General features: G+C 36.0%; 3 protein-coding genes across 5 annotated transcripts; 1 reads left to right on the top strand and 2 right to left on the bottom strand.

Annotated features, from left to right (window-relative positions):
- Window positions 1-1,504: 1,504 nt before the first annotated feature.
- On the bottom strand, window positions 1,505-9,907 carry LOC143469067 (beta-1,4-galactosyltransferase 4-like). The gene is made up of 8 exons (XM_076966623.1): window positions 9,011-9,907; window positions 8,208-8,648; window positions 7,409-7,528; window positions 7,195-7,311; window positions 6,847-7,057; window positions 4,803-4,953; window positions 3,308-3,428; window positions 1,505-2,757 (listed from the first exon to the last, which is right to left on the bottom strand). The coding sequence occupies exons 1-8, from the start codon at window positions 9,212-9,214 to the stop codon at window positions 2,689-2,691; spliced, it is 1,434 nt and encodes a 477-aa protein (XP_076822738.1). The 5' UTR covers window positions 9,215-9,907; the 3' UTR covers window positions 1,505-2,688.
- A 4,868-nt stretch (window positions 9,908-14,775) lies between these two features.
- LOC143468220 (uncharacterized protein C18orf63-like) lies at window positions 14,776-20,871 on the top strand. Of its 3 annotated transcripts, XM_076965271.1 has the most exons (12): window positions 14,777-15,619; window positions 15,903-16,118; window positions 16,346-16,492; window positions 16,761-16,920; window positions 17,004-17,107; window positions 17,264-17,455; window positions 18,935-19,090; window positions 19,179-19,286; window positions 19,404-19,517; window positions 19,813-19,852; window positions 19,995-20,171; window positions 20,245-20,870. In XM_076965271.1, the coding sequence occupies exons 2-12, from the start codon at window positions 16,011-16,013 to the stop codon at window positions 20,682-20,684; spliced, it is 1,746 nt and encodes a 581-aa protein (XP_076821386.1). In that variant the 5' UTR covers window positions 14,777-15,619; window positions 15,903-16,010; the 3' UTR covers window positions 20,685-20,870. The 3 variants fall into 3 exon arrangements, with proteins under 3 accessions (XP_076821387.1, XP_076821386.1, XP_076821390.1); XM_076965272.1 differs by lacking the exon at window positions 16,346-16,492 and having other exon boundaries at window positions 14,776-15,619; window positions 20,245-20,871; XM_076965275.1 differs by lacking the exons at window positions 15,903-16,118; window positions 16,346-16,492 and having other exon boundaries at window positions 14,779-15,619; window positions 20,245-20,869.
- An 87-nt stretch (window positions 20,872-20,958) lies between these two features.
- Window positions 20,959-26,385, bottom strand: LOC143468219 (calnexin-like). Its single transcript, XM_076965270.1, has 15 exons — window positions 26,229-26,385; window positions 26,025-26,107; window positions 25,747-25,881; window positions 25,426-25,573; window positions 25,166-25,234; window positions 24,607-24,809; window positions 24,425-24,535; window positions 24,157-24,307; window positions 23,348-23,542; window positions 23,061-23,201; window positions 22,116-22,228; window positions 21,974-22,046; window positions 21,796-21,904; window positions 21,629-21,725; window positions 20,959-21,528 (listed from the first exon to the last, which is right to left on the bottom strand). The coding sequence occupies exons 1-15, from the start codon at window positions 26,313-26,315 to the stop codon at window positions 21,489-21,491; spliced, it is 1,755 nt and encodes a 584-aa protein (XP_076821385.1). The 5' UTR covers window positions 26,316-26,385; the 3' UTR covers window positions 20,959-21,488.
- Between the last annotated feature and the right edge of the window lie 1,479 nt (window positions 26,386-27,864).

The raw sequence follows: 27,864 nt of genomic DNA, 5'->3' as shown, positions 1-27,864 counted from the left end.
TCTTGCAACGAAGAGCAATGTCATCACAGCTTTCAAAGATCATCATTGATGTGCATTTTTGCTGTACAAACTCGCTCTCTTTAAGAACGTCCTTCATTATTATCATGGTTACCAGAAACTGGGCTCCTGCCTGAGTTAGGGTTTCTTTTCCCATCCATTGATGTACTGCATTGAAGTAATTTTCAATCATCTGTTGCTTGAATACATCACCTGCTCGTCTGCTTAACTTGGAATTTTTAACTTACGTTTTGTGGGCTTAATTATGGATTTTGGGGCCGTGCTAGTTGTTACCAGCAATTATTACCTTAATTATTTTTGAGCACGTTTTAAGCCTTTTCGGCTTTTCCCATTCATTAACGTCTGCTAACTAGGCGTGTTGTTCGGTTGTGAACAGTTGTTAATTATAATTATTATTGCTTGATCGATTGATCGCTAATCTGACTCCATTGATAGCGCATTCATTAACACCTGATAGCCAGTTAAGCATCGCAGTATCAGAACCAAACTGTTAATGTCTTGAATAGTTATTTCTTATTGGTTCTCAACGAAACGGTTACTGTTTTCTAAGCAAAAAATAAAGCTGCATTCGGTAGACTGTAAAATCACAGACTCCAACATCAGAACTAACGCATTGAGCGCTGTTGTACGAATGACGTAATTCGGAAGTAGTCAAAACTGCGTTGTGTATACTAAACACGGCCAAAATATACAGTAGTACAGCGATTGTTGTTAAACACAAGAAATAGAACACTAATAACATTATAATATCATCAGATCTGCACGAGAACTCCAAAGGAATAAGGGCTAATTATGACAATTAGCACAAGCACATGCTGTGACAACTGGCTTGACTTTTTCATTCCCACCATGCTTTTTATGAAAAATAAAATGATTGAAATTTTTTTTTCAGATTTTGCCTTTAAGAAGCATTTTATTTTGTGTTGATAGTTTTCAGTATTTTGTATTTCATTTTTATACGCAATAAAATCAACACTGCGTATTTCACAAATCTGCTTCTCGCAACATAGTTTACAACAAATTTGATTTAAAGTGACTTTTTCGGTTATTCCCAATATGATATCAGCCTGCTTTCAATAACATTTTAGCTATCTCTTACTTCGGCATTTGCACTATAACCTAGGCCTGCTAGACTACAAGCTATAGCCTATTCGGAATGAAATAAGGGGGTAGGTGCACCACCATTGGAAACTAGACATTGCAAATGTAGACTAGTGATTAATCTCTACGGAAATTAAACAAGAACTTTAGCTGTGGTCATAAAACTGACTACTTGCCTAGCCCGACAATCCACGTAACAGGTGCCTGGAACGGATTCATCAATGTGTTTAGCACGGTTCCTTTGAAATTGAATTGAAAGAGCAACCTCATAACAAACCACGCCCATGGGTGCAAATGTGCATTACTGTACCGCGGTTACCGATTGGTACTGGTCCTGCGACTCTTATCGGTAACGTCGGTTCAATGAAGACGTAGACTTGTAGACTGATGGGTTTCGGCTTTTTACTGTTTCACAGCAAAACAAACGCATCAAATTAAAGCGCTAAATAATAATCAACAAAACAATCCGACATCTTCCAGTGATACATCGCCCTGTTCAAGGTTGTGAAGAATAAGGTGTTGTATGCATATAAATCTAGCATTGATTGCATAAATAAACCCATAGGCTTAAGTTATCAACAACGTCACTTATGAAAACTTACTAACTCGTGCCTACGCTTTATAGTTTATAACAAACGTCTGCTTGTAAAACATTTTACTAAAACAGCTTCATTTCGACTATGAATATGACTACAATTATAAACTGCAAGCATAATCACCGTTATATTATGCTTCAGGAAACAAACACATAACGAACTTGGTTATAGCGGGCAAAATGTTCCCCAGAAATAGTATAACACAATGACTGGAGACTTGAAGAAATCGTGTGTGAAAATTTGCGCTCAGCTAAGTGAAGAAATAAAACGGTAAAACAATGTAGCTCTAAGCAGCAATTTTTCCACCACAAGGAATGGAAGTGCATAAAAAATAAAAGCTTTGTCTGATTGGTGAACAAAAAAGCACATTTAGCGATTGAAGACAATGGCTAAATACTGAAGACCAATAAAATGAAAGTAGCTCACACAACGTCGGACTTAGCACATAAAACTAGATAGAAATGGCTGACTACATTAAAAACCAAAAAACGTTGGGACAATAAAACCTGCTGTTGTAAAATCAATGGGCTGCAATGTATACGCCAAGAAGAAGTAATAAAAAATAAATATGAGGCCAAAAGTAACGTATTTCGCAAAATCACTACTTTTAGTTCAAATAGAATAATGGTAGCAAATTAATGTTGCATGTTCAAGGATGATGTTACGAAAAATGAATCAAATTTTTGAAGATATGAAATAGAAAATAAGGAGGTTGCGTTGAAGGTTCTCAGTTAGTAGGCTGCGCAATAAAAAGCAACGAGCCATTAACAACTTAAAATCGAAAAATATATTTGAAGCATTGTTGTTATAAATATGAAACCTCACATGTTTGCAAGTTAATATCTAATATAACTATACGAAGCCAAGTAAAAAGTTCAGCACCACAAGGTCACTGCCATCACGGTACCAGCAGCACCATATCCTGATCTGTGACAATGGAGTTAACTTTACCTCATCGTCTCAGACATACCTTCTACCTTGCCGGGCCGAACAGGTCCACGGTGATATTCGTGTACAGGGGGTAATCTTCCCTTGCTATCACCTAGGCACGAACACGTTTCAAGTAAATTGCCACACAGTTACTAGTGAAAGTTAAAACGTGTTATTTAGGGTTTACGGCAAAACAGTGACGCTAACAGTAACAAACTGATAGTACGACGAGGGAATTATACTACTGTGCTGGTAAAAGCAAGTTAAATCACGATTGCCTAAGAGGATCAGTTGTAAATTGAGACAATAATCTATTAACATAGATATTCTTTAAAATCTTATTGCGGTTGTGGTCAAGTGAGAGATTAGTTAACAAGGAAATGTTATTAACAAGCAAGTCCGTTTTTAACCACCAGGTTCCAACCAATTGGTCCGCGAAAATTTTGTAGCTTATACTCATCACTCTTATATGAAATTACTCATGTGAGCTCAATTGCTTTCGTATAGCGTAATCAATAATTCATACTATAAATGGAAACATCTTAGCAAAATGCCAATCAACCGGCTGTAGTCAACGCATGCCTATTACTTAAAACGAGGTAGCAGTTTCATCAGAAAACGTGAAAAACTTTGCTACAACGATCACCAAAATTAAAACATACCTTGTATTTTAAAGAACTCAAGCCATCAGTTGCCATAGTACTCCCAGTTTTCCTGATCAGGTCAAAGCGTTGGGGGTTTACTTCGTTTCCCTTTTCACGCTGATGGGATATCATTCGATATCTGCAAATACATTTACAATTAAAGATAAAACCAATCCGTGCAGCGTTATTGGATCATGTGGCTGCTATAAAAGTAAAAGTGATTATTTCACTGCAAGTAGGAAACACACCCGGTTGTTAAAAATAGGAGGTTATGTTAAAACAGTAGGCAGACGAAAATCAAATTTTAGCCAGTATTTAGGGTTTTGTTGAAGTTACATTCAGATTGAAATGTAGATTTGAGTTAGGCTTTAAGACAGGTTAGACAACGCTTTTGAATAGCCATGTTGTTCCTCCCTTCGTTAACAGCTTGCATAATTGGTCCAGCAACTAGGAACATGTTATTGAGACAAACATCACCAAGCGAGTTTTACCTCTTCGCTGCTAAGGCTCGTAGTAACTTGTAACTAACAGTTAGTAGATTACTCATGCACAGAAAAGAGTAAGACGTAAATTTTGTTTAGGTTATTCTATTTAAAGCTGTAAATACGTATTAACCTTAATCCCATCGCCAGACTAATCCCGACCATGATACAAAAATCTTCCAACTACATAATTTTATAAACTTTTTCATTTTTACATGAAGCTATTTACATAGCTATCTTTTGTGGAGTGGAATTATTCCGTTGCAGGTGCATACTTACGTGGTCCTTTGTGAATGTGTATCGGTAAGTACGCTATACGGTCACTTAAGAAGGGCAAAAACCGTTGTTTGAAATTTCGGCGAAAAACACAACTAGAAAAACCAAATGTGGCCAGATGACATAAACGATACACATCCGTGTTATTCTACACTTTAGTTTGCATAATTCTCTTCAATAGACCAAGCACCACAGTCGGCATTCTACAACTTCTGCTGGCAAAGTCTCGAGCGCATTTTGTAAAATAATTGATCAAGAGAATTTAGAGATTGTTCGTTTGATACCTGATTTTAATAAAAAAAGCCCGGTGTCTTTTTTTAGGGTCATTATTTCCTACACTTTGTAGAAAATACGTCATGTGAAATGGCAGTAATAATACGCAACTGGATGTTATCGAAAAAAAAAAACATGAAATCAACAAAGCCACGTTTCAACGATTTGCTGATTTCCTCTTTGTTGTCATGCTGGTATTTTCTCTATTTCCCCTATTTTTTCTCTCCAAGTACTGTTAAAAAAAAATCGTATGCAAGCGTAATGCTGCTCAATGTAGTATTGTCTAAACTGGACCTGTAAAAGTTTCTACAGCATTACGCAACAACACTACGGAATTAATACCGCACAGTATTGTGATTGTGACAGCCTTGAATGGTTTCTGACATAACTAAAGGAAATAAAACGCCTTAGTCTTAATAAGTGGCACTGGACAAGAGTAATTGAGCATTTATTACAGGATCTTAATCCAAATTCCAACATACCTAGATATGCCGCCGGGATATCGCATGATATTCATTCCTTTCAGTTTAACTCTATTGTACATGTCGTCGTCTTCACCACCCCAGCCCCAGAAGCTGTTCGAGTACCCGTTGACTTTCGTAAACTGTTCCTTGGTCAATTCGGTGACACCGCCTATTAAACAAAGCAGCAGCACTTACCCTTAAGACTGCGAAAGAAAAACTGAAGTGCTACATAAGCAGTTTGTAATATCGAACCACGGCGCTTGATTTTCTGGAATAGACGCATTACGCAAACGCTACGTTTGCCTTAACGTATTGATTGATCATCTTATTTGTAGTGAAGTTTTCGGCTTGTGTAGTTTATTAGGCTATGCATGCAAGAAAGCAGAAAAGGCCAGCGAAAATGGACTGCCTACTATTGACGTAAAATCGCTTTGCTGCTATCATCAATAAGTATTTGTGCCAAATATAAAAGCACGGGGTCGTTTACGATATGCGTGGAAAACAAAACTTAAAACTCGTACAGCATTGACTTTGAAAATTTCAAGCGGGAAGATTCACTAACAGTATATTGCAGAGGAAATCGTAAACGCGTGTTAAGGCTTGCGACTGCGCTTCTGCGTGTAGCTAGGGATGTACAAGACAAAATAAATAACGATTCTAGAATGCTCTAGTCTAGAGTAGTTTATTCGGAATCCAGAATTTCGAATCCTGTTCTCGAATAGTCTTAACATAAATCTGTGAAACATGTCAAGTGTATCAAAAATAGTCGCATATCTATCGTGATAGGTTAAGTTCGAATTATATACAGTTTTCATAACAAACATCGCTAGTAGTCACTAACTACAACAACAGTTTACAGGTATACATTATTGATAACATACTATAACTATAGCATGACGTTCAGCATGCTCTGATAGCAGAGGTTAGAAGTAACAAAATTCCGAGCTTCCGACTGCAAAACTGTGTTCATACGAAAATAGTGACACAAGGAAATGAGGCAGTAAATAAAGTCGGTATAAGCATTTATTAACTATTTCTAGGATTCGGAAAATGGGACAAAAACTGAATCAGAAATTCGAATCTTATGAGACTTTATTAAAACTCCTGAATTCGGTATTCTATAATGTATATCCCTAAGTTTAGCCTTAAAATATGACCTAAAAAAACAAGTCACTAGTATGCAACGGAAGTGAAGCATAAGGTAGCCAGATCACGAAATCACGTATGGTTACCATCACAAGATTCAACCAGAGTGGAACAACAGGCACTGTTTACTGTGTTTCGTTGTATTTGGTATTGAACTCAATGAAAAATATAAACTAGCTTCTGAACTCGTTAGTCCGTAATTTAATAAACGCTAACGGATTTTTTCAACCGGTAAGCCATTCAGGCTAAAAACCATTCATCAGGTTCAATGAATAATATTATGCGTCGAGTTCCTGATAGTTCGCTATCGAGTAAAAGAAAGAAACCCAGTAGCAGATTTTATATAAATAAAATGAAGCATCACAAAATCGACGTTTTCAACAGAAACGTTACATGTTGTGGGAAAAGTTGATTAACTGGCAAAGTCAGACCCAGACTAAATCTCCGGCCGGTCAATTAACGTTATTGCGCGTCTAAATTTAACATAACATGGCGAATGCAACTCGAAGCCATGTCCTGCGAAAAGTTAGTTTTACGCATTTTATGGTATTATTACGCATGCTCGGTTGAATGGGTTGGAATGTCATGAAACGCTTTTCAGGCGTAACTGGCTAGAGTGCTAGACCAACCTCTTTCTTTATGGCCAGTAACAATGGCAACATATATTAGCAACTTTTGAAAAACTCTAAATAGGACTCAAGCCCTGATATTAAACAAGTTGAAAACCAAACCAACCAAAATTTTGTTTTATATGTCTCTAAACATTTGAACGCCATAACAGAGCGTGAAGAGCTAGTGTTGTATTAATTACAAAATATGCACCTAATTTCTAGTCACCTACGGGAGCAAGTCAAACAACGAAAGCACAACAGTATCTAGTAATCATGATGGTTGGATAAAATTAAAACAAAATTACCAAAGATCGCAGTGTATGGAAGCACGTATTTGAACTTGTCTACACCCACTGAAAGATGACGTGGCCTTTCTGGGCAACTGTAAATGGCTTTATCATTCTCCAGGATTAGATCAACATCATGAAAAGTAAAGCATTGAAAAGTATCATCTTTTATGGATTCTGCATATCCAACATTCATCAGCTTTGCTCTGTTGAACTTACCAGGCCCATACTAGCAAACAGAGTCGGTTAAATATTATAGATGTATAAACTATTTTAAAACACTACAATACAAGGAGCCATTGTTTGCATGAATGAATGAATGAAGACACAGATGAACACAAATATTTACAAAAGAACAGGATATACCTGGTTAATGATATATATCCGGTAATCCAGTTCCTGGCGTTGCAATGTTGGATGCATGTACTGCAAGAAATATTGTAAATGTGTGTCCCGGTCCCGAAAAGGAATTATAATTGCAACCTAAAAAGAAATGTAATGGATATCACAGCATATCGTTTGTACAAATATTCATAAACATTTTAAAGAATTAATTGATAAGATAAAGAGTTATGGGTACCTTCCAACGAGAAGTACAGTAAGGGGGTAAATATGCTCCACCAATTTTTACTAAAGGATTGCTCTCTTTTGTTTGTTCCATAGTATGTGGCTCACTTGCAAATGATACATCCAAGTGGCCCTAATATATAACCAAAACATTTGCAACTTCTTTTTGAAAAGCCCTTTTTTGTCACCAACAAGTATAGTAAAAGCTTGTTAATTTGAAGATGAAGGGACCCTTTAGGTTTACTTTAAATAATAATAAATTGGTGGGAAATATATGAGAAAACAAGAATAGGCACTACCTTGACATTTGGCACTATGAACTACATACCAAATCCTATTCATATGTGCTGTAATACAACTTGTTCATGACATGAATGGTTTTTTGACCAATTTCAAAATAGTCACTGTTTATGCCTTAGAGTGGGAGTAGCGCTTTGAGTTAATCTAAAATTTGAGTAAATACCACTTGAGCGTTTAAGTTAGACAACTTTTTCCATGCAGCCAATTTAATTAAGGTTTTTGACAGGTCCAGCTGAGTTGCTTTGATTTGTCCAAAAATCTGAGTTATTTACTAAAAATTGAGTTAACAAGCTTCCATTGTACTGTTTGTTGCATTATATAGGAATAACAAACTTATTTGAAACAGTGTTACTGTTAATCACTTAAGCTTATGCATAAAGAAAACCACAAAAATATAGTTGTATAATCAGGTACTGTCGTAAATTATTTTTCAACATAGCTTGTTAAACATCCTTGTAATGACATTTCCTATGGAACAATAAAAAATACACCAAATAAAACAACTTAATTACTTGCAAATTGGGTGGTTCTAATGGGCACAGAGGCAGTTCAGCATTTTTGGATACAGCTTGAACTGCCTCAGCCTTCCTATCTGGAGCAACCTCTTTTCTTTTCTCGGTCTCAGTGTTTCCATTCTTATTTTCTGTAGTATTAGATGCTTTGGCATTTTCAGAAGATGAAGAATTAACTTTTATGCTTGAAGTTTCATTGGGTTTGGAAGATAATACGTGCATAGTTGAAGATGTTTTGACAGTAGTGTTAGCAAAGTCTGTAGCTTTACTTAATGTGCTTGTTCTAAGTACACCATCACTTTTGGAACTTGATAAGTTAGTTGAGTTTGAGAAGGCACAAATATTGTTTGTGCAATCATTAGCTTCGCCACGTACAGCTGTCACTGCCACACGGATATTTGAGATGCCAACTACACCAACATTTTTCGAGTAGTTGGTTACCTACAGTTAAAAAAATAGAAGTTTAATTTTATGTGCTTAAACTGTAAAAAAAGCAGTGCCATTTCACAGTAGCTGAAAATATTGAATAAGAAATTAAGACATGCAAATTTATACACATGCACAAATATATAGCTTAAGGCAGTTTATTCAACTATTATTTTTGTTTAACAACAATAAAATGCTTATTGTTTTAAACTAACTGACGCTTTTCTTTGTATGGAACTACAATACAACGTAGGTCTACGACTTCCGAAATCAACTTAAACATTACATAAAGCACAGAAACATAATTAAATGTTAATACACTAAGTAAATTGCATAAACACATATACCCGGTATACAACAAAGATAAATCGTTTTACCTGTGACGTGTATAAATAATATAAAATGGGCAATTGAAGACAAAATATAATAATAATCGCTAGCACCCTTTTCTTGAGAAGATTTCCAAGCAAGCTTGCAATACATGAGGGCTCAGACGTTCTCACTTTTTCTAAGCCAGAAGGGTGTATCACCACAGGCTGCATATTTAATATTATGCTCTTTTCAACTGCCCCTACTTTCATATGCCTGATGAAAGCTCATGCTGCATATGAACATGGCTTCTTCAAATAGAAAAATTCTAGAAATAACACAATAACACTCACAATTTGAGCAGCTGGGGTCTAGTATAAAAATGCCTACCAGTACTTGGTAGCTTACTGATACCGAGATAGCCTATACTGTAGGCCTATAACCTATACATAGGGATCTATGTCTAACTCTTTCAAAGAATAAAACGCTTCCGTGGTGCATAATAGGCCTATTACGGACATGCCGGAATTAACTAGCCTAACATTGTTTACTTTTGAAATTCAGTCAGGCGATAGACTGCAAGACTGGTAGATGGCAATAAAACTTTGACTGACTGACTGACTGACTGAGCAAATTCTTTGCACGACTTAGGCTAAGAGGCTCAAGCGATTAAAAATCGCGGGATGTCGCGCAAAGACTTTCCTCAGACCGAGGATAAACGTTATCAACTTATCATACCATACCATGAACCCGGCGACGATTCCTCATCGCTCGAGCCAAGGTTATTCAGCTAGGCTAGCCTTTGTGCAATTCTGATTGTCACACATTTTTTATTTGTGTTTTCGCATACTTTTATAAAGCATTCCCTGAATTTAGAATTGTTCACCAGGTTCACTGAACAGGAGCAAGCGTCGTCAATGCCTTGCCGAACGACATCACAACGGCAGCGCCACGTAATAGCAACTAACGGTAGCGCCAAGTTCCGTCCAGGTAGAGCCACTGTTTATCGAACACAAAACACGGGTGTGATTTAGGTTACTATGTTATTAACTTATTGCATTCAAGTTCGGTTAACAAAAAATTGTAAAAATAGCTTTAAACATGCGACTCTTTCTGTTGAAATAGTGACAGCTTATAAACAATTGTTTTACTCACCAGTTCGTAGTTAATATTGTTGTTGTTGTTGTTAATATTCAAAAGTATTAAAAAATGCACAATTCTGTAAGTAAAGGAAATAACACTATAAATATCTGTTTCTCATCTGAATTAAACGTAGGCTTTAATGTACAAGCAACGTAAAAATTTCGTATTTGCAGAAAATGTCATTTTTTGGCTCACCAATCATATCTATAGATATGGTTAATACAATAAAATTAAGCATAATCATTTCAGGAAAATGCTAACCAATTAACTGCAATGTAAAAAAACTACACAAGGTTTTGTAAAACGTTTAATTTACTTGGTGAAGATAAACCATACACTTTTGAACTGTTGAGACATGGCTAAGTTTCAAAACCCAGTGCCTATAACGCCGAAAATCCCTCTCTTTTTAATAAATCAATTAGAAAAGGTTATATCCACAGAGATATCGGGCCGTTGATAAATAAAAGCAATAATATAGACCAAACTATGTTAATCGATCCTCCAAAAGTAATTGCATCTCAGTGTTTTTGGCAGTCCCCTTTTCATCTTCTTTTTTGTCTCATTATTGCGAGTAGCTCTAAATAATGATCTCAAATCAAAATGTCTCTGTGCCTTGAAATCACACACTGTACCATCGTTTGTGATATGGCTATCACAGGAAATTATGTGTCGTATAAGAAGCCTCAATATATAGCTTATAATTCTAGGCAATTTTAAGAAGATAATTTCATTGTTAGGTTTATAATAGAAGAAGCCTCAAGATGTATAATTCTAGGCAATTGAGTAATTTCTCGTGAGCGCAATGTGATTTTGCAAATAGATCTTCAGGTTGTATGGTCACGTCTGGCATTATGAGCATAAGGCTACATAGCATTACGTAGCAACTCTCCTAGGATTAGCCTATATATACAAGAAAAAATCTGAGTAGTGGCGCCGCCAGAATATTTTTGGGGGGAGGGCGGTTGGTTACAGAGAGCTTATAGCCTAGTCTACTAATGTATTACTATTGATTATTTGAACTGTATTTAAATGACAAAAAAATTATGCAGGAAAGCTAAAAGCCAATGAAGAAGCATTTGAAATATTAGGGAAATATATCAGAGTTCATACTAATAACGAAAAATCAGATGTTTTCCTTAATTTAGTGGATTGTAATGGTTCAATCCTTGAATGATCCGCTTTATCCCACGTTCCCCTAAGTTCTTTTAAAATACTCCAATATTCCGTTTGCTGCTTTTATACGAATTAGTAGGTTACACTAAAATAATTACCACCATATCTTTTGTTTCCGTTTTCTTCCACTTGCATAAGTGCCATAAGCGTATCTCTCGGCACTTTGAAGCTTTGTTTTCAAACGAATCGTCGATGTAGAGTTGTAGACCATAATTCCAATAAAAGCTTAATAATCTTCTGCAGAATTATGTAGTTGTTTTTTTCTTTGGTGATGTCGTGATCATCGGGAATTAGCTCACCCATTACTATCAATGCTGGCATTGCCAAACGGCTAACGATATAATTAAGTGATATGTCATTTGGGGAATCTAAATTCTAAAGCTTCACTATGCGTAGGATGAGATGCTATTTATCCTGCGTTCATTTAAATGTTCACTTGCTTTATTTGCTGTTCAGTTTTTCAGTGGATTCTTCTGTTGTGCTGGATGATAACCTAATTCCTGAACGGTTTTTGATTCGAAGTCAACATCTAAAAATGCAGCATCAACAAATGCAGGGTGGATTAAATGGTGTTTTTTCAGCAACATTTTTAAACTCATTAACACTAAAATATAGTAGGTTATATATGTCTCTCTTCCTTTGACTCAAGTATAATTACTCATTTCAACAAACGAAAATTATGGATGAGGCAATAGGACATTAAAAACTAATAGTTACGGGTAACTGAACTGATACTTAGTCGAGGATTTTGAAATACTTCAAAATCTATTTGTAACTTAAAAACTGTAGTATAAGTAGTGTATGTAACTAAGAAGTAATGATGTTACGCTTCCCTCTCTTGTGGCTTTGGTTCTAAGTATAATTTGGGGCACTGGAATTGTTTGCGGTACAAAAAAAGAGAAAAACGGAAGAACAATATTGCAAAATGGTTACAAAATTACAAGTTTAATAGATTTTGACCTAAAAAGAAGACCTAAAGAAACAAATTGACCGTATTGTGACCTAACGTAACATTTTGACTTTATTTGACCTAATAACTTCTATACCACACGTCGTACACAGCTGAAATTTGTTTTGTGCTTGTTTCATAGCATTCTGAGCAGGTTAAAAAAATTGACCTTATTGACTTTTGGTTGCCCTAGTGATTACTATAATGTGCTCAGTGAGATAAAGACACGAGTGTTCTTCTGTTTGTTTCTACTGTAGCAATAAAATTAATAAGAGCCGCATCAGAAAGATGAAAGAGCCGCAGGTTGCCGACCCCTGAGCTAGAGCGACGTGAACTTAAGAACTTTTGGCATCAGTTCTTTGAAAGAGTTCCAACCATTCATCTTCCTTCAACGTTTTGTCAAGCTTTTGATTTAGTGAAGCAGCTTTCGTATTAGTGGTCCAACGAAAACATTTTTATTAATTTTAGCATTTGACAAATTGGAATAGGTAGCTTGTAAGAAGTTGAAGTCTTTGTTAAAAACTTTCCCAAATAGTTTGAAAAACCCCAGTTTGATATGCAATTATTTTCTCCCATTTTGATGGGGGGAAGGATTATTCTTTCCTGTAAAACTAATGGTATCGCAGTGACATCATAACATTAACCAGAGTTATCAACATTTCGGAAGGGCTAGTGTTTCTTTTTGTGATGTTCGCTACAAACCCAGTGTGTGTAGCCCAATTGGAGCTCTGTCAACATATCAACTACTTCCTAATCAGCGCAAACCAACCGTCTATTGATGGTGTAATCTATTTCATTCAATATAAGCCGCAAAGAAATATTGGCTTCTTTTAGTGTTTTCGAGTATGACACTTATGGTACGAATGGTAAATCGTTTATTTCATGCAAAAGCACAGCTTTCATACATTCATTCAAACTGTCTACAAAGAGTCTTCAATCATTTTGGTCATGGTTTATTATTTCAAACAATCCAGGAATGTTGTTGCAGTAATTATCATCAGCAAAAACTGGATTTGATACATTTTTAAATTTTTGTCGATAGAATGTAACCTTTGCTCCAAGAGTAAGTTCTATTGCTGTTAGCCTGATGACAAGAGGTCACCTTTCTTTTTATGTAGATTTAAGTCATGTACAAGATCACTCAAATTTTCTTGAATAATGAAATGTAACTTTGTCTTTTCTCACTCAGACAAAGATCAACGTCAGTGTTTGAGTTTTCATAACATTCAGCAGATGTATCACTTAGCTATTACTGGTAGACCAGATGAAGGTGTGGCGGTCGAACCACCTGATAGGACAATTTTACTATAACTTTTTGTTTTCTCGTTTAACATAAGGTTCTTTTGTTAATTATATTCCTTTATAAGTGTTTGTGTTTTCAACCATATGTCATTTGAAGTTTATCTGTTTATTTCTGTCAATAAAGTTTTATCTGTTGGCCGTTCTGTCAAACAAGTGTAATGCCGAGATAAACATGCAGCCTTCAACATCATATAGAGTCAGATATACTTCATTTCAGGCATCATCATCTTTCAACCGTTGCAGACAGCTACAAAGGCTTTGATACTAGCAGTTCGGCAGGCTGTGGAGACGGGCGAATAACACATGGTAGATTTGGGTAAGGTATATAGACCTAATGTTTTTTGAGTTTTCTAGTTATACCCTTCTATTTTGGTGAGGCAGAAATAACAGTTTGTGGTGCAGTCTTTCTGTTTTCTTCATACTTTTGGTACAGCAAACCCCAGAGACACAACTTTTCCACCAAACCATTTGATAAGTTTGTTACTGCAGTCTAAGCAAAAAAAGTATGGAGCTCAATCTTTATCTTGGTGGCCAACTGCGCACCCAAGATATGCATACGGCAATACAAACATTTAATTTTATTGCTCAGGTGTCTTCTGTACTTACTCAAAATTAACTCATCACACATAGAGCAAAAGTTTCGGCTTTGTTTTTGAATGAACGTCGTTGTTAAGAAATTATATTCAAGTACAGCTTATAAAGTTGTTCCCACAGAAAATGTGGTTATTAATTTAACAAGCAATGTCATAACCATTGGATTTCAACAGCTGAAGGAACCCCTTGATCAAAATACACATTTAAGCTAAACAATTTGAAAGTAATGCTTCAAACACAATAACCTAGGTACTTGTGATAATGCTAATATGTACAATTTTGTTTAAATTGGCAACCAAAATTGCAAACATATAGAAGGTAATAGGGAAAAAAAGAGTTCCTGTTCCTGCCCAGCTAACCGGATATATCCAGAAACTCTTCTTTGCTATTCTAATTTTTTTGTATTGCACGGTGAACCTACTTAATGAAACAATGCAGAAAGATAAGCTGGGTAACCTGAGCCCAAGCGGTGAGGAATTACCACAGAGTTTAAATCGGGCAGAGACATTTGTCAGCGCTAGGTTAAATGTTCCGTTACCATAGTACCATACTGGTAGTCTATTTTAAGTCTTGAAATTGGATAGTATGGCGCAGCGCCCTGTATTTACTGCTCAACTCAGTGTTCACTTACGTTGGCAACATAGTAATAGTAAATAGTTTTTATAGATGTCTATGGTAAAACCGTTCAAAGTAAGAAGACGTCTGTGAATTTGTCTTTCTTCTTTCGCTTAAGTGCACGCCAAAAAAAGTTGGACAAAGGTTGGGCTAGCCGGTAACGCTAACCTACTTGTAGCGGTGTTACAGATTGGGCTGCTATTACGATGTCCGTGTTACTAAATGTTTTGTTTGGGCTACTTCTACTGTATAGTTGGTACTCTTTGAACTATTTTTAACGAATAGGCTAATCACGCTACTTGACAAGTTGTCAGGAAATAGACCTAGGCCTATACGCGCGTCCTGTACAGAAGTGCACAATGAAATAAGGTCACAATTTAGGCAGCAGGGGTCTAACAAATGCATCACGTGTTTCTGCACTTCAGCGATAGACGCGCGTACTCAGTACTGGCTGTTAAATTAAATGGCGTAGTACCGGTAGGCAAGTATTTCAGTTAATATCGAAAAGGAAACGATACGAGAGCCCAGAACGCCAGGTTTAGACTTTATGCTTAGCCTAACTTTTACCCAGCGATATTTGCAGTAGATCGAACAATGTTTAGGCCTAAACTTTTAACCAACAGGTAAATTGTATCAGAAACACAAACATTCAGTCTAAGAAAACGAATGAAAACATACAAAACACCGTAAGATTAAATGAGTTAACTTAAATGTACTGTATATGACATGGTCTGACTCATGCTGGAGCTTGCTGAGAACTCATACCGTAGGCCTACTTGTATGACAAAAATTACATGGCATATTATATGAGACCTTACTTGAACCAATTGAAACTTAAAAGCGATTTGCAGCGTCCCGGTATCACAGGCGCATGGAGATTGTATGGCTACTGTCTTTACTGGTAGGTTACTTTAATTTACCGTAAGCACAACGTAAGTCCAAGAAACAATAATGTAGTCCATATAAATCATAAGTGCATTTTGCGGATATGAATAGCTTGCCTTAAACCTGTTTTTCTTACTATATAAGTTATACTATACGGTACCGCAAGTGATGCAGGTAGCCTATATCGTTACGGTAGATTATGGTGCGTACCTATTTGCGCAAGTACCAGGGGATCATTCAACAAATCTTAATTACGGTATTTGTGGTTCGTTTGACCTGAACCTTTTTATTTTTGTTAGGCAAATTTGGTATTATTCTACTCAACTGTTCAAAAAAAATTGCTTGGTTGTATTTGATGCTGGCTTGTGAGAATCCTCGCAATTACTGTAACTGAAACTTATTAGGCTATGACCGAAACACAAATCTACTTTGCCAAACTTCCACCTGTTAATCAGTTTTGCCATGTGCAGTTGATGGTTCCTGATGGAAAAGCAAGCTTAACGTTACATTCTCAGGTTAGCTTATCAAAGGTCCCGTACTAATATGTGACAACCCATTTAAAATAAAAGAAGCATAAAACTTCCAAGGTCTATTTTGATTTCTTTGATTCTAAAACTAATCTTGTGGGTAGATTGGCAGCCAGTTTCGTTGGTCATAGACATCAAAAAGACCCGAAGGTTCAGTAACGAACATAGTTAGGTAAATTGAAAGATGGAAATAACGTATTGTGCTTATTTTACAGATAGTGAAATGCAGACAACTTCTTTTTATTTGCCATGACGTGCTTGCAGCCCCACATACTACAGATAAAACGCTCATTGACGTTATCGCTCACGTAGAGTTTTATAAGAAGAAGTTTGGTGTTTTTTGTCAAAAACTAAATTTAAAGGTGAGCATTACGAGATATGTTAGAGTGTTAGACAGAAGTGCAGACTCTTGCAGTTTGCTTGTTTAGATAAGTGTGGCACTAGGTCAGAAGAGAAAGTTTCAAAACAGGAAATAGTTGGCAGATTGAACTAGCTTACAACATACCGACTGCCATAAAAAGCGTCGTTTTAGGAGAATAGCTTCGCAAAGCGATATAACTGGCACAGATGATACTGTCAGGTTACATTTTTTATACGGAGTCGACATTATGGAATTTATTATTCCTTCAGGTTACCAATGCTTCACTTACGAGGAATGTAGGCCTAACACTAGAACGATGTGTGCGCTACACCTCTTGCTTCAGGTTATCTTCTGACTGGCATCAAGTAAAGAATTTGCTCGTCAATCACAAAGACTTTTTGAATTGCAATGGCAAGATGGACGCCGTTGGTAAGCAAACAAGTCCGAGCTTTTTTCAAAGCGAACATAGCCGTGTTTGCAATTGAACTTTAACCATCTTTTTGTGGTACCAGATTTTGATTTAACCATTGCACAAAATGAGCTAGTGCTCAAAATAAAGCCACATTGTATCAGGTTGCCACCACCGAAACTTGATAGCTTTGGGATTTGTCCGGAAGTAAGTTGTCATGTTTTTATCTCTATGTAGCATTGCTAAAAACTAAAGAGCGCATGCAAATTTGAACACTTTTTGACAAATAAAGTCGCCTCCTATGCAACAAAATGCGATATCGAAAAGGGTTACATTAACATGCGAACGATTGTCTTCATATAGGCTATCGAAAAATTTAACCAGGACCCCAATTACGAAATACCATGGTGCGCGATAAACAACGCTTGGTGTCACGTCCTTCCTACCATGAGTAGAGGAGAACTCGTTGGAATCAGTCGAAAAGTACCAGCTGGTGACATCAATGGAAACGTGCTTAAGGATTATGCAGGCTTACGCAGATACTGGAAGAGTCAGGTAATACCCAATCGAAACAAGCAACAGGTATCATCAAACATACAGGCTTATTGTAAGGTTATAAGGTAGGTAAGGTATAGGTATAGGCAGACATAAGGTATATATAAGTAAGGTATAAGGTTCGGAAAAACACTGCGCTCCGTAAAACACCGCGCTATACGTAGGCCTAACCCCGAAAAACACTACCCCTATTAACTTCAATCTCGCTGGAACAAAATTGCGGCTATGGGACATACTGAAAACTTAAAGTCCTGAACAACTTAAAACGAATCTGCAATATCCCGAGTTACCAAAAACCACAAATATCAGTCGGGGTTAAAGGGACAAATAACAATCGGGTTAAAAAGCACAAGTATTAATCGAATATCGAGGTTATTATCAAAATAGAGTTTTGATAATAATAATAATAATAAAGTTTGGCTCAATAAACTTTTGGCCAATGTGTCTACATCACATTTTAAGGAGTTAAAGTCGTTTTGTGGTATTTCTGGTTTTGTAGTTCTTTTGTATTTTCTTTGAAGTTAAATTTTTGTAAACAGAATTTCAATAAATTTTTTAACTTTTATTGGTCAATAAAGAATCGCCCTGTTATTACAATTTTGGGAGTGTCAAACGGGGAAGCGTCTATTATATGGAAATTGTTTTACAGGAAGGCATTGTAACACTCCGTTATGGCTGGTTAGGTGTATTCGTATGACAGCGGTGTTTAGTGTATTACTTAGAAGATATCGTCAATCTTGAAACAGATGTGATGTTTATTGCTTACAAGGGCGATTGGCATACCTGCAGGCAGTGTTTTTAAAGGTCTTTTTGAGCACCAAAACCGTCGCTACCCTATCCAAACTGGGTGCGCGACATTACTATTTTAACTATGTGTGACCGACACTGCACACAAATTTTCAATCGTTAATTACTCGAAAACTATACATCGTAAACTGATTGAATTTTTACAGGTTAGTAGCAAAAACATCTGGCTTCCTGTATACATCACAATTGCAAAACTAAAAAAGTGCATTTAATGTAAATTAAGTATTTCTACAAGTGATACATTTCTAGAAGTTTTTCTTGTCACGCCGCGCCCCCGCTGTGCGGAAAACCAGCTGACCGCGAGAGGAGAACACAAGAGAACAGTTAGTCGAGTTAGTTGTGCGTGAATGAGCAAACGAAAACGATACGCTTCAATGCGGAGAGAGAGCGAAATTATGAAAGTATGACAATATCTCAAAAATTACAAAATCAAACTTTATAAAACAATCGCCAAAGTCTAACCTTAATAAAACACTGTCTGCACTCTGCAGGCCGTGTGACTTGAGCAAAATTCTAACGCACCTTGATAACGGAAGATTTTTGATACAGGTAGTCAACTGCAAAGATTAAGCTTTTTAACTTACCCACAAACTTTCATTGCCATGTGACGTTCATACTTTATCTTGTTGCGATGCAATGTAATAACTGTTCGACTTTTGCAATTGTTTTTAGTATGGCTATACTGTACCTGAGCAAGGAGACAAAGGTCTTTTCTGTAGCGTGTATTTCAAACTCATTGGCGGAGATTGTTTTACTTATCCATTAATATGCCTCCGCACCCACCCTGTGCAACATATGCCACGTTGTGACACGGAAAACATTTCGAAAGTATGAGCTATGATGACTTTGAAAGCTGCGTTTAGCTGATATTCTAACTTGCCGGCTCATTATCGTCAAATGTGTAAATTTTCTTTAGAAATTTATAGCTGCTGTGCGATGTAAACTGCCAAGATTATGTGGGATTCCTCTAACATATTCAACAAAAGCATGTTCTGCCGTCACCAAACTATGTAGTTTAGCTGAGGTGGGTAAAAGCTTGCGTTTTGCTTTATCCGGCAATTTGTGTGCGATTTTACGTTGCTTACGCTTTTACGTTGCTTACGCTTTTACGAAGTTTTAGATTGCGCTGTATGTGTTTTAGTTAAAGCCAGGGTTGCCACAAAATGTCCAGTTATGCGCAGAAATGTTGCCCAGTAGTTCTTCTCAACGGATTGTGCCAAACGTGACAAAATTTCATGACCGTCAGAAAAACGCGGTAAGTAAACTGTAAAACCTGTTTTGAGTGTTTCATTAACAACAATAAGCTTGTAAAACTTTAAATGGTTTTAGATTTTGTCCCGTTGCTAAAACGTAGGAAACTATGTTCAAATCAAATGGGTAATATTTCGTGTTTAAAATAAAAGGCTTGCACGACAATATTTTCTAACTCTTTCACACCATTTACTTGCTGATTTTAAGTAGTTTTATTCAAGGGAATGTTTTTTACTACAGATTTTTGATTAGAAAATTGAGGCAATACTTTATCCATTGATTTTATAATATTTATGCAGAACGTCATTCCAACGTCTCAGAAAGTTGATAACCAATCAGGTAATCTTTTTACATACTCTAACTCTATAACAGAACGGACAGTGTGTACTATCCTGTTTCTACGGTTGTACCACCGAAGTGTTTGTAAGTAAAATGCTATTATTTTTTTTGTAACAATTTATGACTGGCTGTGTTGCGTTAGACACGCAGAGAGTTCCTACGCAGGCCAACTCATCTAATGGGCGTGCCAAAGCTTTGTTGTCCCAATTTCCAATGACGTCTGAAGGGAAATATAAACCTATATTTGTTACGAAAAAACCTACTTCAACTAAATTTATTCCACCAACAAATAAATTTATACCCATGCAAAAGTCAAAAGGTACTGAAAGCGATAGCAGACATTGTTTAAAAAAAGAATGACAGAATATAAACGCACTTCTTTATTTCAACAGCCAAAGAAGTTAATTCTTCATGTAAGACTTACCCCGACCAAGTTGTTCCTAAAACCCCTAAGGAGAAAATTTCTACAAAGAGCATTTACCCCGCAAGCAGCAAAGCGCCACCGAAAAATGTGGTTGCTAGCGCTATACGTGGAACAGACTGTGTTAAAAGGAGTAGAGTGTCTACTCAACAACAAACTACTCTTTGCACATCAAATGCAAAACCTATGAAGCACAAATTTGACCAGCTGTTTGCGAGCGCTTCTAGCTCGATGGCTGTACCTGAAGCAAAATCTCGAAAAAAGTGCAAGTTTGACACTGTCTTCTCATCGGCCTTGAAGTCAAAAAACAACGTAAATGCGATTTCTGTTGCGGCGCAACAATCTTCAACTTGCAAGAAAAAATCGATGTTCAATCAATTTTTTACCTCTGCTTCGAAACAAAGCTTATGAAATACTATGGCGTTTATTAATCGAATGCATATTGATGAGATGAATCCTGTCGTTGATGTGTTCTTTTTTGAAATTACGCGTTTGTTAAGTGTTTTAAATTCAACAACATTTTAGTTTTTCGAAGATGTTTCGATCGTTTCTTTTGCAGTTATAGAATTCTGGAACAGTGGTTTTTGAACTTTTCGTAATATATTCGACTCTAAAAACGTTGCAGTCCTTTATTGCAAATTCTGCAGAAATTATAAATTACTCAGATCGCTTTCTAGCCACATGGTAGACTTTTATGGGTAAATTTATTTGTGTAACAAGCACTGGATGTCCACAACAACGGCAACAAGAACCCACACATACAAAATTCATAATAGCACAAAGTTATTACTGAACATACAAGATATACATTTGTGAAGAAGCCATGCATTATGAAACCTGCTATTCACGGAAGTTTTTTGCTGTTAATGGCAGCAATTACGTTTAACAACTGCTATAACTTTTGTAGTTGCATAGAGAGACTAATTTACTCGACGTCGCCTACTAAGATCACCGTGCATGATAACCAGGAACGAACAAAACGGAATACATACATGGTTCGGCGAAAAATGTCCAGTACCTTATTCACAATAAACTAAACTATGATCGCTATTGTTAAAAGTTAATTGTGGAATTTGCGAGACACATTTGTATACAAGTAATTCAAGAGCTTAAACCTTAAAGACATGCACAGTGCCACGACAAAGTCAATATCCTGAATTAATTTTTTTTCATAATTAACGGCTGAATCTTGCAAATATGATTGGTCATTACTCATCAGTCTTGTACACGTGGTTTCCTCTTGCGAGGTGATTTTCTGCAAAATAGCAGAAAAAATCGTAATAAGGTCACCTGAGCCGTTTTTACCAATACAAGCACTTAACGTCCGATAGGACCGTCAAAGTGATAGATCTCACCTAACCACAGTGTTATCCTCGTTCAAAGCCTCAATTTCATCATCCTCATCCTTCTCCAGATCTTCTTTGGTCACCGCAGACTTTGTATCTCCAGCACCTAAAAATCATGTGAGTTTAAATTTTGAAAAAATGGAGTTTTACTCAAATGTGAAACAAAAGTTCCTTACCCTCATCCTCATCTTCTCCAGATTTTTCTTCCTCTTCTTCATTTTGAGACTCTTTATCTTCTTTCTCAGCCGATGCATCTTCCTTCTTTTCTTCAGCATCACCTTCATCCTGTTCAAAAAACTAACGTATTACAAAAAAGTAAGCGAAGAAGCTCTACACATCCTGAAAAAGACTTACTTCTGCTTCAGAGTCATGAGGATCATCAGGTGTTGGCTCGTCGGTCTTCTTAGGATCTGCCTTCTTCTTGCCACTGCCATAAACAAGTTTTGTTTATCATAAGGATGAAAGATTGTGCAGAAGCTGTTGCATATGTACTTACCCGCAACAGAATGAATAAATAAGCACAAGTGGCAAGCCAACAACCAGGACGAATACAATCCACAACCAAGGTTTTTCTTCTGCTGCTTTCAAGAGCCCAGCTACAAGTCCAGGCTGCAAAAAGTTTCAACTTTTAGGATGTTTTGATCCAATTGCTAATACTATATAAGTTAAATTCTCACAGCTTAACAACTTGGAATACAAAAATATAAACGCGCATTCCCTTCAAGTGTAACCTAATAAACTGAACACCTGACTCCTGTACAAAGTCATTTTAAGCGCTACTTACAATTCAGCTTTAAACACCTACACCAAACCATTTTCCTATCTACTAAAACTACATTCGTAAACCTTCAGTTTGTTTTTATGTCCTTTCTTCTTTTTGTTTCTCTTTTTGTTCTGAATATTGTATTTATCATTAAGAGTTATTGCCAGTATAATGCTAAACTAAAAGGCAAGCAAAGAACACCACTAAAAACCCACAAACTAAATTCTGCCATGCATGTGACTTTTCACCTTTTTCTTCAAATGTTTTCGCTTCTTTTTTACCTTATCCAGTTTTTCTTGTTTCAATATTCTTTTGTATTTCTAAATTTATTTGGAGCTGTAGCGTTCTGATTGTAACTAACTCATTATTCAAATAAGACCGCAGAATCGCTCTTGCGATAATCTAACCTAAGAGGAAGCTACTTGTGCATATAATAAGGGATTCTCAATTTTTAGACATCCTGTACTACACAGGCGCGTAACTAACATGTAAGAAACTTGTATGAATAATTTTAATCTTTCAAGTTATTGCCTGATGCAAAATACATGTTTTTGTTACTAAGCATTGTTATCATTACTATTGTAATCGTTACTAAATATGTAATCATTACACTTAGGTTAAACTGCACTTATTAAACTATTAAAGCTTAGTGGGCCACATTTAACATGCACTTCACACCTCGGATTCAGCACGAATCATCTTCTTCAAATTCCAAGTTTTCGTGGCATAATCTGCTGCCACACTAAGGTCATCAGTGATAAGAATATTGTCAAAGAGAATGCCATCGCTCATCGACCAAAGTTCCAAGCCAACTGCACCCTTTTATGAAATATTAATGTTCAATTTCATAAATTTTTTAGGTTATATCTATGAAACACTGACCTATCTTTGTGAAAGAGATAAAAAACTAAATGTAAAAAGTTTAAGCATTGTGCAATGCTACTATATAAATGTAGAAAACCTACAATTGGAGTCATCTTATAAGGTTCCAGGTCTTCAAAATAATTGGGGTTGGGAATCATTCTTGGTTTCCATATGCCCTTGTAGTTTGGATTGGCAATCATGGGCGCTTTCCATTTGCCTTTATATTCAGGATTGGAAATCATTGGCGGTTCCCATGTTCCGCAACCCGAAACTTCTTTGCATTTGGGATTGTCAATCTAATAACATAACAGAATATTTAATGAACTCAGTTTTAAATGCTAGCACAGATTCCAACAAAAAACAGACACTGAACAGAAAGACATCTTAACAATAAAAATGGTTTTCCATCTTTACTTTCAATCATAACTGGAAAGATGGTGGTTAGTTTGGTACACGAAATTGCATCCATGCAAAAATTAAATACAGCATTTTGAACACTATTTTAATGATACTCAAGCCTTAAAATAGTTAAAATTAAAGTTTTTAAGGCACCATGAAATTGGTAAAAGCTGACATATCTTTGAAAATGCTAGACACTTACAAAAAATGTATTACCCATTTTATCTATATTAATTACCCTAGCACTAGGCACGTATGCAAGTTTCTACATAAAATTTTTAAAATTGGCATGGAAATAAGAGATGCATTTTGCACTAAAAATAGTAGTGTTCAGTTTGAGCCTCTATTACACAAGTTAGAGACATGATTGATATAGATTTTGTGAAATTTTACTAGGCTACATAATAAAAAAAAATTTACCATTTTCAGGTCTTTGCAATCCCGTAAAAAGTTAACACAAACAATTAAGCCCATGAGCATGATTCTACACTGATCAGCAGAAACAAGATACCTTTGGTGCTTCCCATTCACCATCCATTTCATCATCCCAATCTTCAGGGCGAACAGAATCAGGATCCGGTATGTAAAGCGGTTCATCTTCCAACCAATCATCGGGCATCTCAGCTTCAGGATCAACAATCTTTTGAGGAGCATCTTCATCCCTGAAAGCCACAAATGTAATCACATTATCCCGTATTTAAATGAAAAACAAGATACAAGTTGCTGAAATCAATCCATGCTCAAAATGAATATTTACTGTATATAACAAGCTGACATACCAATCATCTGGTTTAGTTGCATCTGGATCAGGTACTGTTTCTCTCTCATCCCAATCTTCTGGCTTCTTGTCATCCTTGTCTTCAATTTCTTTTGGTGGGTTAACAGGAGGGCTAAAATGATGAACAAAATGAAACGACAATGATAAAAAATTAAGGTCAGAATATAGAAGTGTCATAATTACTTCACGTCTTTGAGCAAGCTTCCAGAGTTGATTTCTGTCTGGTCAATCAAGATTTTGAAAGTACTGTCAGGGTTAACAACAAGTGTGTATAAATGGGAAGCTTTATCGGTGTAGTATGACTTAAAGTCTGCTGTTGGTTTCTTGGCATGCTTCTCTTCGAATTCACCAGTTTTGGGATTTTTGTGACGAAAGATGAAGTGAAGCTAAGCAGTAATAACAATTATTAATATAGCAATTGCAAAGGTATATGTATATACTTCTTATAAGGTTGAACTGTTTACCCCAGCCTCCAGGATGAATGAATAGGCTAAGGCAGAAATATTTGATAAAAATGTTTGCTTAAATTTTGAGCATTTCGTTGTTTTTGGTTCATTAATCAAAAAAATAATGTAAGCAAGTGCAAATCTTAATTTAAAGATACACAGTGCAGTATAAGTGAATTTGGATAACCTCTAAGAATGAATGAATGTGGAAAATCTTGATGGCAAATATATACTACAAGATTTATAAAAATGGTGGAAACATGGTTTAATTAATCTTAAGAAATTAAATGCTCAACCTTGTAATCCTCTCCACACTTGTCTGGCCCAAACATGATGGTGTACGGAGTTTTGTCTTGAAACTGTTCCTGTAGAAGTAAATGTAGTGTTACGGCTATTGTAAACATTTAAGGTAAATTTCATTCAGGATATATCTTCGTATACAATTTCATACGAACACAATGTGCTTAGTTTAGGTTTACGCCTTTTGGGTTTCTCATAAATTTGTCTAGTCATACAACAATCATATGCAAAGTTTAAGCACAAAAGAAACAATTACCAAATCAAAATCTTCTGAATGTGACAAAAGCTTGACATATGCACCACCACATTCAATGCCATTTTGAAAGTTAACTTCATATTGCATTACAAATGGTTTACCATTGAACTCGTATGGTTCGTCTAACTTTGAAGATATAGCATAGTGCCTGTGAATATAAGAAATATTTATCACAGAACCTTTGCAGCCTGTACACTCAACATTTTATTTACAACATTTGATGTTTAAGTGATGCATAATAAAATCATTTATCAATACAAAATTTTGCTTTATTAGTAAATAATTAATATTACATTTAGAACAAAATATTGATAAACATACCTAGCCTTTCGGTTCAGCAAAAGGCCGGAATCGCCTGACAAAGCATTTTCTTGGGATTGTGCAATATTCCATTGACCATTGTACTTGGCAATATCAGAGTCAACACCTTCTTTTGTGGCTTTTGAATGAACCCAACTAAAAAATTTGTCAATTACAAACTCAAAAATACCAGTATATTGTGTTTTGCCAGTTACAACATTATGTGTTGCTGTATTATACAAAAAATTTATTTTTTTTGATTCACTACAAATAAGCCATATAAACGTATACGTATATACCTTTCTAATGCATCATCTGAGTCAAACGGTTCTGCAAAGTAACTTTTACCACTTGGCCGAGGCGTCGAGTACTTTGGGGCACTCTGTGAAAAGATAACTTGCATAATTTAACGATAGTATGATCATAGGTTTTATGGTTATAACTGTTAGACATGCATATGGCAGCATGTAACACTGTCCTCATCCATTCTACATTGCACTTACAGGTTTTTCTTCTGCTGAGCCAGACTGCCACAAAGCAATTAAAATCAGACAGATTAAAGAAAATTCCACACTTATAAATTTATACATTTTCTATATACACATACGTTAAGATAAATAGGCCTAATTCTACAAACAAGAAGTTGTTTAAAAACTGAAACGACAAAATTATTCGGCCAGCAAATCTCCTCATTTGCGACGGCTAACTGTTAAGATTTTCATCTGAAATAAATAGCCTTTGGACAAAATCACGTTACCTTTCAAATTAAAATTATTTCTTCCAAAATTAAACCTACTGAACTAGCTTTACGAAGTAACCAAACGAAAACGATGCGAACAAGGCATTGTGATATTGCCATTCCGCGATAGCGCAACTTGCTTTTGTCGTGGTGGTCGCTGAATGGATGTAACCAGTCATGCGTGCCACGTAGAGGGCGGCAGAGATGAATACCGCATTATTACCAAGAACTGAAAGCACGAGACCATGTGGCAATAAAGAATGATTCATTAGACCTTGCGTTGTTGGTGTGTCATTTCTATTACAAGTTGTGTACATTTTGCGAATTCTTATCATAACCGGTCTCAAAACACGACCCTTTTTAGGGAAAATCATCCTACCTGACGATGACATTTGTAATTAACGTTGTACAGCGTCCTCTCCCATTGTTAATTTGACGATTAAGCAAGGTCACTTTGTCCTTTATAAAGCGTGCAATTTATCAAAAATTGTGTTATACGACCACCAAGAGAATTTTTGAAAGTTTCATCTCTAAAGGTCTTATTAAAGTCATTTGTGGCCCCGTTTCTGAAACCGCCATTGGCTATTTTCATTACAGTTATAGTTTTCTAGCCTATTATGACGAATTAGGCAGTTGATCTAAAAGTGTAGCAGTGTACGATAAAAGAGATAACGACTAAAGGAAATCACGATGCTATTGACAATGCATCTTTCGCAACAGTTTAAACGAAGTAATCGATTCGGATTAGTCAAGTGGGTGGGACAATTTCCAGGATTTTCCATCTGTTAATAGCTATAGGCTTCATGAGAAAGAGATCAATTAATTATTATATGTCATTGGATAATGGCATGTAGGTTAATCTCAATACTGCAATAACTGCTGTTTGTAGTATTATATGATACATGAATTCAAATGAGGTTTATGGAAGTAATAGAATGCTGAGGTCTAGTATACAACTGCACAACCACATGATGCCTCTGTATACTAGATCCCAGCTATTCGAATTGTGACGTCATCTGGTTGCACATTTTTGTACTAGACCCGAGTGCTGTAGCCCAAATTTTTTAAAGATTTCATGTCTAATTGTCTATATTTACTTTATCCAAAGTTTAAGGGATTTAACAGTTTCATAAAACTGCAAGATAGATTATTGCTTATACCTGTAGGGATAGATCGATGTGAACCTAAACCAAAATAGATTGGCTGAATATCGTTTGTCAACCTGTGTGGAATAACCGGGTGAACACAAATAATAACAATAGCGAAACCAAATACAATGCTGCTTTCAAATTTATTAACTTTGATATGAAATGATGATCTATTTTCCTGACTCAGTTAAACTAGAGTAAACTTTTCTTACTGAAAATCATTGCAAGCAAAATTTGGCAACTTTATGATAG

Source organism: Clavelina lepadiformis, chromosome 8 (genome assembly GCF_947623445.1).
Source record: "Clavelina lepadiformis chromosome 8, kaClaLepa1.1, whole genome shotgun sequence".
NCBI lineage: Eukaryota > Metazoa > Chordata > Ascidiacea > Aplousobranchia > Clavelinidae > Clavelina > Clavelina lepadiformis.
This window is presented reverse-complemented; position numbering and strand designations above follow the sequence as displayed.